We start from the raw sequence: 16,632 nt of genomic DNA on the forward strand, positions 1-16,632 counted from the left end.
TAAGCTTTGACAATAAAACCTGGAAGCTAATTGGTTTCTAGGCAGAGCTGCACCAGATTTCGTACTCTCTAGTATTTGTAAATCAACCCCAGTATCTTTTTTCCTTTATTATTATTATACAGAATTTATGTAGCGCCAACAGATTGCGCAGCGCTTTACAATATAAGGGAGACAGTACAATTACAATACATTTCAGTACAGAAGGAACAGGATGGCCCTGCTCGTGGAGCTTACAATCTAAAGGAAGGGGGAGGTGATACAAAAGGTGATAGCTGCAGGGGATGACCTGGTGGAGGTGGCTCAAGTACAGTTCTTAGGTGGAGGTGGGGTAGGCTTCAAAGATTGTCTAAAGGCAATCAGGGTGGGGGCTGACCTGACATACTGCAGTAGGGAGTTCCAGGGGATGGAAGAGGCTCTGGAGAAGTCCTGGAGACGAGCATGGGAGGAGGTGACGAGGGAGCTAGAGAGCAAGATGTCGGAGAGTGGAGCGGAGCGGACAATTTGGACGATGTCTGCGGATAAGGTTGGTGATATAGCTAGGGGCAGTGTTGTGGATGGCTTTGTATGTTGTGGTTAGTATTTTGAATTGTATACGTTGATGGTTGTGTTACCAATAAAATTAAACTCTGAAATGCATTAATACTCTCAGTGTTTCTGTTTTACCAAAACATGTTATTGATAAATGTTTAATTTTTTTTCGTGATATTCCACTCAAACATCAAAGTGTAAAGAGCTATAAAACTAGTTCATGCTTTCATAAATGTCACAAACCACAATGTAATCTTAGGACAACTTGCTCTATGCCCTCTCTCCCCATGACAAGTACGCTCAGACAATGCGTAAATAGTGGTGATGTAATAGCCCCGTGTACATCACAGCTGTTGCCTCCTTGTGGTCAATCAGCAGCATGCATTGCAACTGAAATGTCATTTGAAAATTTCCTTCAAGATCTGGCGTGCTGACAGTGCGTTACCTGGGGTCACTTTGTTCACTCTACAGATGAAGAGGCGTCACCAGGTGGACTGTTTTTCTCAAGTTCTATAAAAGTGAGCCGGCCAGCATGAGCGCCAGTTTTTATGGATCTATCACAAAGGTGACTGCAGAGGACATTTTTAACACACAAGTGGATTGGAAGGTTTAAATAATCTAGGTAAGAGTTCGAGTAATGCTCCAGTTAATGCATGTCTGTTTGATCATCCATGTAATATTTATGCTGTATATTGAAAAAAGTATAATAGTATATTAATAGATAAGCACATATTTAATTAGCAGCAACTTTATATTAAAAGAATCAACCAGTTCATTATACATTGTTATTAATAATTATAAAATCAGCTAGAATTATCCAAAATAAGAGGTCATTCATTCCTAAAGGGCTTCTAAACTTTAATATATGGGGAAATATAAAGTTTTTACTAGTGATCAAACACATTTTAATATTTGTTTCATGTTTAGTTTGAAATAATACTGATGTGGAAGAAGGAACTGGGGCACAAGTTGTATAAAAAGAAATATAAAATAGCCATTGCCTATAGCAACCAATCAAGGCTAATCTTTCAATGGTCTGACTGCTGTAAACTGAATTTTTAATGATTGTTATAATTTAATGCAGTTTAAACCTGAACTTAGTTCTTAGCTTTGCCCTATGAAAAAATAGACTAAAATGCATTTGATTAAATATGCTATACAGTATATCTTTTAGATAGCTATAACCAACCACAACATAACGATAATGTATATTTTAAACATCATTCTGTTATAAGGTTTGGTATTTAGTTCATGTAATATTTTCTCCAAGCTAAAATATATGGTAAAAAGTATTGAAAAAGACAAAGTTCAATTGCACTCTTATATTTTATATTCTGTACATAACAGTTTTGTATATACTTTCCAATGAAGCACAGGTTAGCACTCCTGTAGGTTTAAAAATACCCATAGATTTAAGTGGCTATAGCCATGTCGGCATAATCTGACCACCAGCACCTGTGGCATTCAGTGCCTCCATTAACATGAATATTTGGCCCAACTGAGCATTCCAGCTAAAGTAAGTATTGAGGGGTAGAGGGGGGGGGGGGTGATGCTGTATTTAGTTATGAGGGGGTTAGTATGACAATCAGGACAGGTTTTGCAAATTGTCCATTTATTTTCCCCATTGAGTGAGATGAGTGATAAATTTGTCTCATTTGAAATTAGATATATCAATTGAGTAGAATATCTGGAAACATTTGGCTTCTACAGTATAACAAAAAAATCCTCTTATTTTGTTCCTTCTGTTAAATATTCCATTGAATGCATTTTATGTTATCTGTCTGATAAGTGCAAAAAAAAAAAAGCTCTTCATCCAGCTAGAAGTCTTGTGAGCTGATAACTTTCTGCACTCTCTGCCTCTGGACTGTTATCAGTTAGCACTGTTCCCTGCTATCTCTGTGGACAATGAAACACCTCCTCCTGGAGATTTATGGAAAAGACAAGGAGGTATCATGTGGTCCTAACACTATGTCATGTAGTCCCAACACATTTCCTGTCCAAGGGTGACAAAGTATATCAGTACGGTTGTCACACCAGGACAGAATGTGTGTTAATAACAGGATTACCAGGTTAAAAAAAAAAACACATCTAAGGTCTGGTGAGCTGCAATTCTATTAACTTGTGGTCTTGGGTTTAGATAAGCTTCACTGTCAAAAGGATTGCCTTATCGTAATGCTGTGGATGACATTTTGGGATCCTCCCTTATGCTGCCTAGCATCTCTCCCACATATCCTTCCATTCTGTCCTACAGCCAGAGAGAAGAGGTTGTGTCAAAATTACCTAGTTATTCTTTTGAAAAAGACTAATGCTCATCATGTTCAACTTTTCACAAATTCAAGAAGCACTGTTCCAGAGGAAGGCAGAACTAAACCTTCAAGACAACTAGTGGCAAGTGCAACTCTCATGGAAAAACCCTTCCTGGCAACTCCATTTCCAGGGTTCAAACCTGTTCTTAGGAACCATAACCATTAATTTCAAGAAAATCATCCAAACATTTTATAAATTCCATTATTTTTTTTCAAATACTATGTTCTGAGATAGGGCATTCAACAGCTTAAAGTGGACCTTTACCCTCCAGCAGCACTTTTCTCCTCTCCATCTGGCCCTCCTCTGCAGTACTGACTTTGGGTTCTTTTTTTTTTGTTTACTACTGTGTTTTTTTGCTTTAAAAGCTCAACCCGCCCCCAACTTCTGGAACTTGCCTAGGTGAAGGACGCAGTGCCCCGGAGCCTCCTGTGATACATGATGTGCAGTCCTATTCTGTATAGAGGAGGGGGGCCTACCGGCGTCTGCATCCAGAAAAGCTGGCAGCTGTGGCAGGCAGCATGGCGGCACCGGACCCATGCAGAGGCGGATCCCAACAGGTCAATGCTGGATCTGCTGGCTAGGTGAGTATCCTAATTCTACAGAACAGTACAAAGTAATCAGGGGGAAAAAATGCACAGGGGTTGGAAAGGCTGAAGTTCTTCTTTAACCATAACGTCAATACAAAATCCCTTCTTGAGAAAGCTTTTGATACCGTTCCTTATAATAGAAAACAAAGAGGCACCTCTGAGTGTAGAATGCTGATGAATTTATTAAAAGAGCAAAAAAAAAATTTCACATACATTTAGTGAAAATAAAACAAGCACATCTGCAGTCCATGTCCTGTGTATAGGATGTCAAACGCTCATGCCGTGGGTGGTATGGCTACCACTCTACTAGATCTATGTCCGGCTGGATGGTGGAGAAGGACCAGATCGAGGGCTGGAGCACTGGTAAAAGCAGCTTTGAGCATAATGACTCCACTGGATGTGCACAGAGCGGTAGGGCATGGGGCACGCTACTTTGTCAAGCTCAGAGAGCTTTTATATATACACTGCTTCCTTTTTAAGGGATCATTCATCTTGTGCCAACATAATCTCTATGTATACATTCCTTATAATAGCCTGCTACAGAGGATGAGGATGCATAGAGCAAGGAAAATGTACTTACAAATAAACAACTGCTTGGCGTACAGATACCAAAGGGTGTTTGTAAATGGACCAGAGTTTGTAGTGATGTTCCACATGGATCGGGATCTAGCTCATTTCCTTTCATTCCTTTCATTAATGACCCAGTGAATAGAATAGAAAGTAATATGCTAATTTTTGCTGATGTTACTAATGTAGAATCATTAAAACTCAGTGGGTTAGAGATGTATTACAGAAGAATCTGGACAAAATGGCCACATGGGTGATTTAATATCAGATGAAATATAATGTTCCTTAATGTGAGGTTGTGCACTTAGGGCATGCGTATTGTCCTTATACATTAAATGGTATACAACTTAAGAAAGAAGAACTAAAGATGAGTTTTATGAGCAAAATAGTCAATTTGTGCAAAACCAAGTACAATTAGGGGTATATAGAAAGGGAGATGAAAACACATGATACAAGCGTAATATCACCAAATAAAACTCTTTTGCAATTTTCACACTGATGTATGTGTGTGTTTAGGCCTTTATATAATTCAAATATATTATACAAGTAGCATTTGCAATATCTGAACTTCAAACTGTACCTCAGGTTTACTTTCACATTAAATGGTTGTATGGGCTAAGCTAGTTCAAACAAACAATCTCCTTTACTAATCGATGTGAATAGCAGTCAGTGCTATATAAAATGCATGTAGCATCAGCCACACAGTATAAAGCTCTGTGTTCCCCATCTGCTTCTGAAACAAATTGAATGACTGAGCAGTCATTCACAGAAAGCCTTGTATTTTTATCATTCTGCCCTTCTTTGCTCCTCAGCCAATCAGAAGAATCCTTGTATTGGCATATAAAAATACAAGGCTTCCTGTAAATGGCTGAGAAGTGCTCAGCCTGAGTTGATTTTGTTCTGGAAGCAGAAGGGAAGTCCCTGTACCGCTGCTGAAATCCAGCTGATGCTACATACAGTTTATACAGTGTTAACAGCTGCCATATCGATTAGTAAAGGAAAGGAAATAATTTGTTTGAGACAGCTTGACCCAAAAAAAGATTTAAAGTGAAAGTAAACCTGGAATTCAGCATGAAACTAATTAAAGTATAATTTCACCATTACCTTTTAACAAGAAATAATAAATGCAGGTTAAAAAAATGTGTATTTGCTATTTTGTGTGTCTGGAGCCTGTAAAGCATTGCACCAGTAATTAGCAGATCGCTGGTGCCATGCGGGTCTCCTGCAGACCTGTCAGTGTATATGTGTGCTCGTACGTCATAAAGCCAGAAGATACACTCTAACAGGAAGACTAAATGAACTACCACAACACTCAACAGAGCAGTGGTAGTTCATTGTGAACTACAAGCCAACAGCCACAAGGCCATCAGAATTTGTAGTTTTCTCATTCACAGAATACCGTGAATGCGTCATGTGGCCAGACAGGTGGAGCCCCACACAGCCAGGTTTTCTAGCTGTCACAACGAGGGATCAGGGTGGTGCAGGTGCTGGTCTGTTAGTAACATGTTACACCCTGAACAAGGGTGTAACGTGTTACGAAAGGGGAACTTATCCTTTAAGTAAGTTGGGCATGACCTGTCTTCCCCATACAGTACATCCATTCTGATTATCTGCTATTAGATTATTTTTTACCATTATTATTATTATTATTATACAGGATTTATATAGCGCCAACAGTTTGCTCAGCGCTTTACAATATAAAGGGAGGCAATACAGCAACAATACAGTTCAATACAAGAGGATTAGGAGGGCCCCGCTCCTTAGAACTTACAATCTAAGAGGGAGGGGCTGGTGGTACAACAGGTAGTAACTGTGGGGGATGGACTGGTAGGAGGAATAGAAGATTCCGTTATTAGCTGAAGGCAGGATAGGCTTCCCTGAAGAGAGAGGTTTTCAGAGATCACCTAAAAGAGGGCAGAGTAGACGATAGTCTGATAGATTGGGGTAGAGAGTTCCATAGGATGGGGAGGCTCTGGAGAAGTCCTGGAGACGAGCATGGGAGCAGGAGACAAGGAAGCTAGAAAGCAAGAGGTCGTGCGAGGAGCGGAGAGTACGGTTTGGGTGATATTTGGGGACACGATTAGTGATGTAATTTGGGGCAGAGTTATAAATGGCTTTATACGTTATTGTTAATGTTTTGAATTTTATTCGTTAGGCAATGGGAAGCCAGTGGAGGGATTGGCAGAGAAGGATGGCAGATATGGAATGGTTAGTAAGGTGGATGGTCTGAAAGCAGTATTCATGATAGACTGAAGAGGGGATAGCCTGCGATTAGGTAGGCCAATGAGGAGGGAGTTACAATAGTCAAGGCGAGATATAACAAGGGAGTGGATAAGTTTCTTAGTGGTTTCCGAGGTTAGGAACGGTCGTATCTTGGAGATGTTGTAGAGGTGAAGTCTACCAGGTTTGGACAGTGATTAGATTTGGGGCTGAAAGGACAGATGGGAGTCTAGGATTACACCTAGTACCCTGGCATGGGGGGGGGCTGATGGTTGTATTATTGATCTTGATGGAAAAGTCAGGGGAGGTGGCACGGGCTGGGGGGAATACTAAGAGCTCAGTTTTAGAAAGATTGAGTTTGAGGAAGTGGAGTGACATCCATGCCGATATGTCACTTAGTAGGTTAGTAATACGAGAGGAGACTGAAGGGGTGAGGTGAGGAATAGAAAGATAGATTTGTGTGTCATCAGCATAGAGATGGTGCTTAAAGCCATGGGAATTTATCAAGTGACCAAGGGAGGAGATGTAGATGGAGAAGAGAAGGAGTCCAAGGACAGAACCTTGAGGGACCCCTACAGAAAGAGAAAGTAGAGAAGAGGAGACAGAGTTATAGGTAATGCTGAAGGAACGCTGTGATAGGTAGGAGGAGAACCAGGAGAGAGCAGAGTCTCGGATGTCAAGAGAGTAGAGTTTTTTTGGAGGAGGGGATGGTCAACTGTATCAAAAGCTGCAGAGAGGTCAAGTAGTAAGAGCACGGAATAGTGGCCATTGGTTTTAGCAGTTAGTAGATCATTAGTGAGTTTTAATAGGGCAGTTTCAGTGGAGCAGAGTGAGCGAAAGCCAGACTGTAAAGGGTCAAGAAGGTTGTTGTTAGTGAGGTAGGAGATCAGGTGATTGTAGACTAAGCCATAAAATGTATAGTGTAATCTTTCAGTATACGTTCAAATAATTTATACAGAGCACAAGTAAAGCTCACTAATCTATGATCTATAGCTCTCTATCTTTCTATAACATGAAAATAAAATATTGTACCTATGTAATCACCTTGCATAGAAGGAGGATCCTCCTTACCACTTCTTTTTACTTCACAAATTCTTACTGTATTCTGCCTCCCCTCAAACCATGGAACCATTGTTGACTTTGGATGGTTTCTTCCTCTTAAATTTAGATACATGAGACTTTCACAATACTGGGCTACTGCTATAATATAGTGAGGAAAGAAAGAGGATATAGCAACCCTATACATTCAATGGAGAAACATTCTCCCATGACTTTACAACACAAATATACATAATCAAAATGAGTTTATTTCCAAACACAAAGATATTGTATAAACCAAGTTCTCAGCTAAAGACATGTAAGGCATTACAACTCCCTAAGATTGCAACACAAAGTAATCTGCAGACATCCCAAAAAGGTGAAGCTCTTCCAGGTTAAAGGCTTCATTGACTGATGATGTAATATATGTTATACATATTGGCATCACATTATATCAGCCACTGAAACCTTAAACCTAAAAGAATTTTAATAGTCATATAATTTTTCAATAATAATTCTCTTTGAGTCCTATCATATTCGTCTGCACAGCTTTTAGAGTGTTACTAAACCCACAACAATAAAATCTATGTCTGTATATGCAGTAAAGCATGCTTGTTATTCTCACTGCGAAACCTAAGGGGTTAATCCTCCACATTGTGTAAAAAGGATGTTTGATCCTGAATTTTCTGATCCTCCCCTTCTTCCAGAGTCCCCCTCTTATCTCCTGATAAGACATATATGTAAAGTCACTCTGCACACGCTCAGTTTGGTGTGTATTGCTACAGAGTTTTGTTTTTCTTGGGAGAGTGTATGTGATCAGCACAGGGCCATTCTTTGCTGTTTAGACAGAGTGTCAGGAGTTATGCAGCCTCATAGGACAATAAGGGGAGAATGAAAACTCCTCCTACAAGCTTTAACAAGTGCGCTGCTGGACACTGATAGAAGTAACAAGACTGCTCTAACTGCTGATGAGAAAAGGTATATAGCAGTTTATATTTACTAAAACAATTGCATTTCCATGTTGTGTGTTCTGTGGGAGACCAGATATAGAGAATGTAGGGTCCTGGGTTTAGTGACACTTTAAGCCCTGATGAAGAGGGAATGGCTGAGCTTGAGCCACTTAAAAGTGTTGGCTGTTTTTTTTGTACGTCACCTCAATATGCTCATTGGTTTGACATTCTTATTACCTTCTGGGTCCTACCCAGGTCGCTCTTTGGGGTTTCTTGACATATGAAAGCTGCCTAAACAGAGACAGTGAGCTTACAAGAAATATTGGATCTCAGTAGTGGAAGATACCACACCTTGTATATCTTTAAAACCAGAAGAGTGGACCAATTCTGAAGCAGTACTATATGTTATACAATGACACTCAATGTTGCTCCAGGATGGAAAGGCATCACTGGTTATTATAACTTCAGTACAATTGGACATTAGTGGGTGATGAGTTTGAACTTAGTTACGTTTTTAATGTACTTTTCTCCCAGGTAATATGTCTGTATTTTGTGTTTTACATTTCAGGTTCACAAAAGAACATAATTTTATTTATTAAAAATGGCAAACAAAGGTCTCATATGCCTGCTGCTAATCTCATCAGTAACAGGTAGGTGGGCATGCTCAGTTTCACAAACACGTTCATGTAAATATACTCCCCAATAGCCACAAAGGGCATAAATCCACTTTGTGAGCACCAAACACCTATGCAATCCCAGTTATAACATTTTAAAAATAGAAATGATATCATCTCTGTGCCGGACATATCCAGAGCAGAGAACAGATTAATGGGAGGGGCCAAGGAGGACCAATCACTACAGGCTGCATGTAGAAAACTAGAGGAGGGGCAGAGACAAGACCAGTCACCCTGCATGAAGAAAGAGAGCAACAGTGACTGGCCTTTATTACAAAAAGATCCACAATGGATTAGTGCACAGCTATGAAATAAATACACAAAGTACACAAATAAACAACAGGAATACAAAGGCTCTTGTAGTTAGACAATACGTGCTTATCCCAGAGTTCAGCTATAAACTGAACTTATTTGAATTTTATACTGAATTCCTCACTAGTATTTTCTGAATAGTCGTATTACAGCCTTTTTGTGTGTGTGTCGTGGGGGGGGCAGGAAAGGTAAAATTGTGAGAGCGGCAGTATATTGCACTGTCTGCGTTGTGTCTATTAGGTATCTATTAGGTATCTGCATGTTAGAAAGTCGCTGGCACTAGGCACTAGTAAAAAACATATTTCTCATTTACTTATGGGGCTAAATGAGCTAGTTTATGCTGAGTGATGGCACTGCAAATCAGAACCTCAGTTTTAAACATATAGCAATCTGTTAAAATTTACTCACATATATTCACATTAGTTGTATAAGGCTTGATAGCTTGGGCCAGTTGTAAATGTGCCTTTCTGAAAGTCTGATTTGTTTCTTTGGGACAGTCTGCCAATCGGATCAATCTCAAAGCAGATTTTGGGATTATTTTAGCCATTTTATGAATGGAAAGAATGGATGGAATCTCCAAGAAAACTCAGTCAGCGAAGACAGGTAAGTGACGGTATTAAACCCTTGAACCAGGGTAATTGAATTAAAATTCACAGAGGTTCGGTCACTAAAATTGTCTTCCAGCAGAGGTCCAGATCTCACGTTTGTGTGATGACCTTCACATCACAGCCCCCCCATCCCTCTTTATATCACTGTCTCCTTTTTACATCAGTGTCCACAGTCCCCCCATCATATCACAGCCTCCTTCACATCACAGTTTCCATCTTTTATATCACAGCCCCCCAATACATCAAAGTACCCTCTTCACATCACAGTCCCCCTTTACATCAAATCCCCCCTCTTTACAACAAAGCCCCCCTTTACATCACAGTTCCCCCCCTTCACATCACACTTCCCCCTTCACATCACAGCCACCTTTACATCACAGTCCCCCTTCACATCAATGTTCTCAGCCACCCTTCACATCACATCCTCCCCTCCATTCACAGTTCTACCTTACATAGCAGGGCAGAGGGTGGGAATCACAGTAGGTCTAGACCAGCAATGGGCAAACTACGGCCCGCGGGCCGTATACGGCCCGGCGGACCTTTTAATCCGGCCCGCGGAGCTAGGCTCCCGCTAGGCTCCTCTCACAGTCCGCCCTGTTTCCTATGAGGATCTGTCCCCCCTCGACGTATCTGCGCATGTGCCGGAGATCGCCGATCGGCTGCTCATGCCTGAAACTGGCACATGCGCAGATACGTCGAGGGGGACAGATCCTCATAGGAGACAGATTTTCATGCTACACCGAAGGGCGCGGGAACAAGAGGAACAAGAGGAACGTGCGGAGCAAAGGTAAGTGAATTGACACAGGGGGGACTTGGGGACTTAATATGGGGGATGAATTAATATTGGGAATGAATTACTATAGGGGCGATGAATTACTATATGGGGGATGAATTACTATATGGGGGATTAATTACTATATGGGCGATGAATTACTATATGGGGGATTAATTACTATGGGGGATGAATTACTATATGGGGGATTAATTACTATGGGGGATGAATTACTATGGGGGATGAATTACTATATGGGGGATGAATTACTATGGGGGATTAATTACTATATGGGGGATTAATTACTATATGGGGGATTAATTACTATATGGGGGATGAATTACTATGGGGGATGAATTACTGTATGGGGGATGAATTAATATGGGGGATGAATTACTATATGGGGGATGAATTACTATATGGGGATGAATTACTATGGGGGATTAATTACTATGGGGGATGAATTACTATATGGGGGATGAATTACTATATGGGGGATGAATTACTATATGGGGGATGAATTACTATGGGGGATGAATTACTATATGGGGGATTAATTACTATGCTTACTATGGGGGAATATTACTATACTTACTATGGATGACACATACACATCATTCATCTACTCTTGGTCCGGCCCCCGGGTCCAATATATGAACCCATTGCGGCCCTCAAGTCAAAAAGTTTGCCCACCCCTGGTCTAGACAGAGGATGGAAGATGCCCAAATTTTTATGTTAGCAAACACGGGCTTGGTCATTAGGACCATCCCATGGCTCATGGAGGGCAAAACAACAATTTCACTTTAATGGTGGAGCACACGTAACAAGGGGACAATAGAGAAGATACAATAGGAAGAGTGGACACTGCTCACACCAGCCCAAGGATAGTATCGGTGTTGGCTTCAGCTGCCGCTCCAGCCATGCCCTCTGACACGTTTTGCCCCACCCACTGGGGCTTGGTCACAGAGGCGTGACCCAGTAGGTGAGGTGTAACATGTTAGGGGGTGTGGCTGGAGCGGCAGCTGAGGCCAACACTGATACTGTCCATGGGCTGGTCTCAGCCGTGTCCACTCTTCCTATTGTCAACGCCAATTAGTCAACACCAGTTAGTGCAAGAACATCCACTCCCGTCTTCTGTGTATTGGCGGGGTAACTCAGCAGTGCCTGGCTTGAGCAGCACTACAGGTCTGTCAAGTCAATGGAGGAGAGCACTTGAGAAACAGGGATGGAACACTTAAACAGATTCCTTTATGGCAGGATCACCAAGTATTTAAAGGGACCCTGCCTTAAGCTGGAGTGTCCCTAGTCTATGTTTAGTGGAGAGTTAGGTTGTAGTCACCCTAAACTTAAATTGTCATAGTTTCTGTGCTTTTTGATTTTCAAACTATTATTTACTTCTGAATGTTGCTGGGCATTATCCTCAACAGATAGTGCAAGAAGAAACAATCATTTTGAGTTATGAATGTTTCTCTCTACTAGATTTATTGTCAGTGATGCATGCTGGGGAAGGATATAAATATTTGAGGTGACCATCCAGAAGGATCTCTTGCCTCTTAAGCTGGGGCCTAGGAAGATTGCGCTGGAGGAATTTTGCTGTTTCCTGTTGAGGGTGTTGCTGAAAGAAGACCCTGAGCCTGAGCCTAAAGAAGCAAGAATTGGCCTTATCTCTTGGGGCCTAAGGGATTTTGGCTGCCCTGCTCGAGGGTACATCCAGAGGGGGCAGAGCCATAAGATGGCTGTCTGGACCATCTTAGGAGGAGGCTTCCGTGATGAAGGGTGTCCTGAAGAACTGTGTTTAAGCTTCTGCTGGTGGACATTGCAATTGTTCTCACTGCTCATCCAGTGTTCTTTTGTCACTCTGAAGGCTAGGTTTACACTATATGTGGGTGCAGGACTGCGTGTAGTAGTACGTTTACCACACCTGCATCAGAAACGTGCCTCTGTTATCAGAGATGTTGGGGGTAAAATTAATTCTTAATGACACCCTCGTGCATTAGCAGATTCCCTGTGGCTGCAATTGTGAAAAAAGGTGCAGGGATCTTTTCCCTGTGTCTTCCATAGGTACAGCAGCCTATTCAAGTTAATTGGCTGCTGTGCCCACACAAATGTGGCTGCCGGAAAACTGAAATAGTGTGAACCTAGCCTAAACATGCAATTATCTTTTCACCTAGAAGAGAAGTCTTCATATGTGTTTTTTTGGAAGTCTGTGCATCACCATATCTGCTATATTGTACTCTTAAATATGGATGCCTGTTTTAGGGTTTTCAAGTGCCCTAAACCTTGAACCTTTTACCAAATAATAAGTCAATGATTCTGCCCTGAGAGTTGAAATGCTCTTCAACCACCCAGGGTAAGGAGGTGCTACATATGATTTGAAATTTAATATTTTAAAAATCCTTTGGATTTTCTTTTACATATCAATGTCTATACAGTATGATATTTTATGGATTGGGTAAGGAGGTGCTACATATGATTTGAAATTTAATATTTTAAAAATCCTTTGGATTTTCTTTTACATATCAATGTCTATACAGTATGATATTTTATGGATTGGTTTTACAAACACTTTAATATTTAATTTATTGTTTTATTTGTACAGCGGCATTAAAAGCAGCTTTCAGAATGGAGTAAGCTATGTGGGTAAGATATTTGGTCCCCTGAAGACAAATTTCCAGAAGCAAGTGTACGAGGACTCTGATGGGCTACGTCGACTTATACGCAGGGAGCTTCAGGAGATCCAACGGAAGATCTATCCCTATATGGATGAAGCCCACCAAAAGATAAACAAGAACCTTGAAAAGCTACAAAGCCGCCTGTCACCTTACAGTGAGGAGCTCAAATATCAGGTGAGGAAGGGAACACAACAGTTCACAACACAGCTTGGCCTGTACAAGGATGAAATTAGTAAAGGGTTGTCACAGAATGTTGCAGAAAACTTTAAAGACCAAATCATTCTACACACGATGAAAGTGAGACAAACGTTGCATCCTCTGGCAGACAAACTTTTGGCAGAGATTCATTATGCGACTGAGGAGCTTCATGGGAACCTATCTCCACATTCCCTGACATCTCAGGAAAAATTGACCCTGCATGTTCAAGAATTATCTAATAAACTATCTCAAAACGCAAAAGAGCTACATAAGAAAATCCACAAAAACCTAGATGACTTGAAGGAGCACCTCGTGTCCTATCCCCAACAAGTAAGAGAACGGTTTCCTGAGACTCAGGCAGCTGAGCCTGTAGGCCCTTATGTAGAAGAAGTGGCAGCTCAGGTGCAGAGAGAAGTGGAGGAATTCAACAGGAATACTCAGATGCAGATTGAACAATTTACCCGGACCATTAATATGGAAATGGAAGAGCTGAACTATAGATTATCTCCGGCTTCTTCCAATCTACAGGATACTGTCTCTTCAATACAAGAAGTGCAAGAGAAACTGGAATCTTTATGGAAGGATATATCCCAAAACCTGTAACAGCGGTCTGTTTGCATTGAGTGGGACTGGTTGCAATAGGTTAACGATACAGTGGATTCATACTGGTAAAGTGGAACCCAAGTTAAACAACTACATACACCACTAAAATACATACATGTAAAATTTGTCTGGCAAATAAATTGTATTTTAGTTTACAACTCATATTCATAGACCCATGCCACATACCACAGTTCATTTACTAAAGGCAGATGGGCTGTTAACTTTGCAAGGGAATTTTCCCTTAGCTTAATGAATGAGGTGAAACTTCCATCATCCAAACATGTGCAAACATTTTTTTTTTTTAGATCGTGATCTACCAGTAGATCTTGGCCAGGTGACTGGTAGATCCCAGTCAGGGCTTGCTGACCCACCACCATCCTAGAGCATGAAACAGAGTGCAATGCAGAAGGACTACTTGTAAAGTTGGAGCTGTAGTGAAGGAGCAAGAGCCGCATAAGTTGATGTCTCCTCTGTAGTGCTGGATCCTACACCATGTCATGGTTGGTGGGTGTGAATGAGGCCCCTATGCATGTGCCCTGCAACCTTGTGTAATACAGCAAACAAGGGGTTAAACAGGCATCGGTGTGCTGCTTTCTTACTACCTGTTTTTACCCCTTAGATCCTGCAGAAGCATGCAGTTGTGGAGCACTTGCAGAGTGGTCCCATTTACTTGAATGTGTCTCAATTGACAGGCGGTAGCATCTACCAAAAGCACCAGGGGGTGTAATTCCTGCTGTGGCATATGTATGTCTTTGACTGCTGCCTCAGCAGCTAAAGGGGATAGGGATTGGAGGCAGTAAAACCATGACTCAACCAAAGGGTTTTACCACCCCCCAACTTTACATGTGAACGAGCCCCAAGAGTGCCGCTGCCGGATGCAACTAAGGGCTCATTCACAAGTGCAGCAGACACTACTGCACCCCTGCATTGCGATCCAAATATGTTTGACAGGTGGTGAGAAGGCGATATGTTGCCTTCTCAACACCTGATTTAAAACCATGATTGCAGTGCAAAGTACATGATTGTGACCCGGTAGCACTGCAATTAAAGGTTTAAATCAGGTGCGAGGAGGTGACACTGGCCGACACTGTGCCCCGTGATCTTTGACTTCTCCCATGTTGTTCAGGTAGATCTCCACCTCTTTAAGGTTGCTTACCCCTGATTTAGACAATATTTGCTTATATATATTGTTCAGCATTAAAAACAGATTGAATATAGAATCCACAGATATTTGTTTTTATATTTTTGTCTTCCTGTTTAAGATTGTTAACTTGCTATGCAACCATAGGCTCATATAGGTCTGTAATGATGAACTATAGGTGAGGTTTTGCATTATAGACTTGGAAGAAAGAGGATTTAAAACAATAAAAATCATTAACATCTATAAACTATTTTTACAAAGCACTATGTGAGCAATTAAAGAAAATAAAAACTGCAACATATTACTGTATACATTTGCTAAAGAAATTTGTTGGATATATTTGAATACCTCAACACTTAAAAGTCTAAGTGCTGGAAAGTTCCTAGTGCATGGCAAATATTGCTATTTTGACACTGACATGCTGAATATGATAATTACCTTGTCATAGTTACTGTAAGGTAATCAATGCAAATCTCCATATCTCCCTTTGTGATGGTAAGTGAAGATCTCATTGTCAGATCAATATGGGTCATTGAAGTTATGATCGTAGCAATATGGCCATTATGGTTCCACTAACGAGTATTTGGAATAAAAATATAATTGTTGCATTTAACAGGACGTATTCCTTATCCTTCCTTCTTTACTTGGTAAGTCTCTGACTTGCAACAAGCCTGTACCTATCAGGTATAGTAAGGTGTGATCTATCAACACCAGCACTATGGTGGCACCAGCCACTTGGCAGATCCTTCAAAAGAGATTTAGGTGGAATTCTTCACATTGTCACATATGATATCATCATGCCCGTTTTACCATATTGGTGGTGCATCTTTTAGTTCTTACTGGTGTGCTCCCTGGTATACTTCCTAGATCCTGGTATCTGACATCACATCCACCTAGAGCATGGGTTCTCAACCAAGGTTCCATGGAACCCTAGGATTCATCCACAGGTTGCTAAGGGTTCCGTGAGCAATGAGCAATTTCTGCCTCTCAGATAAGTTTCCACTGACACCATTGATCTTTTTAGTTATCTGTAAGGGGGTAATTCTTCCCAATGACCACAAGAGTAAGGATCATTCTCCCCACTTATTATCATTCTAATGTACCTTGAATTGTAGATATAGTCATTTTTACCAGGGGTTGCCTGAGACTGGAAAGTTATTTCATGAGTTCCTCTGTGTTGAAAAGGTTGAAAAAGACTGACCTAGAGGGATCTGCTGTAACACCACTGACTACCTTGTATACTGCCACTTACTAGAGACTTGACAGATGTGCTTGTATATTCATTTACATGTGAGTGCAATATATACACTATATTGCCAAAAGTATTGGGGCGCCTGCTTTTACATGCACATGAACTTTAATGGCATCCCAGTCTTAGTCCATAGGGTTCAATATTGAGTTGGCCCACCCTTTGCAGCTATAATAACTTCAGCTCTTCTGGGAAGGCTGTCCACA

The 16,632-nt window shown here is 41.0% G+C and overlaps 1 protein-coding gene across 1 annotated transcript; it reads left to right on the forward strand.

Annotated features, from left to right (window-relative positions):
- Window positions 1-955: 955 nt before the first annotated feature.
- On the forward strand, window positions 956-15,790 carry APOA5 (apolipoprotein A5). The gene is made up of 4 exons (XM_089670152.1): window positions 956-1,150; window positions 8,766-8,847; window positions 9,681-9,786; window positions 13,163-15,790. Exons 2-4 carry the CDS (start codon window positions 8,799-8,801, stop codon window positions 14,034-14,036), a joined length of 1,029 nt encoding a protein of 342 aa, XP_089526278.1. The 5' UTR covers window positions 956-1,150; window positions 8,766-8,798; the 3' UTR covers window positions 14,037-15,790.
- The last annotated feature ends 842 nt before the right edge of the window (window positions 15,791-16,632 follow it).

This window comes from Staurois parvus, unplaced genomic scaffold, assembly GCF_062004578.1.
Source record: "Staurois parvus isolate SC_StPar_1 unplaced genomic scaffold, SC_StPar_1.0 ptg000087l, whole genome shotgun sequence".
In the NCBI taxonomy this organism is placed as follows: domain Eukaryota; kingdom Metazoa; phylum Chordata; class Amphibia; order Anura; family Ranidae; genus Staurois; species Staurois parvus.

Excerpts from the sequence above, each read along its gene's own strand:
- APOA5 (XM_089670152.1), top strand. The coding sequence starts at position 8,799 with ATGGCAAACAAAGGTCTCATATGCCTGCTGCTAATCTCATCAGTAACA. Across the intron at positions 8,848-9,680 it reads GCTAATCTCATCAGTAACAG|TCTGCCAATCGGATCAATCT; the intron begins GTAGGTGGGCAT and ends TCTTTGGGACAG. Across the intron at positions 9,787-13,162 it reads AACTCAGTCAGCGAAGACAG|CGGCATTAAAAGCAGCTTTC; the intron begins GTAAGTGACGGT and ends TTATTTGTACAG.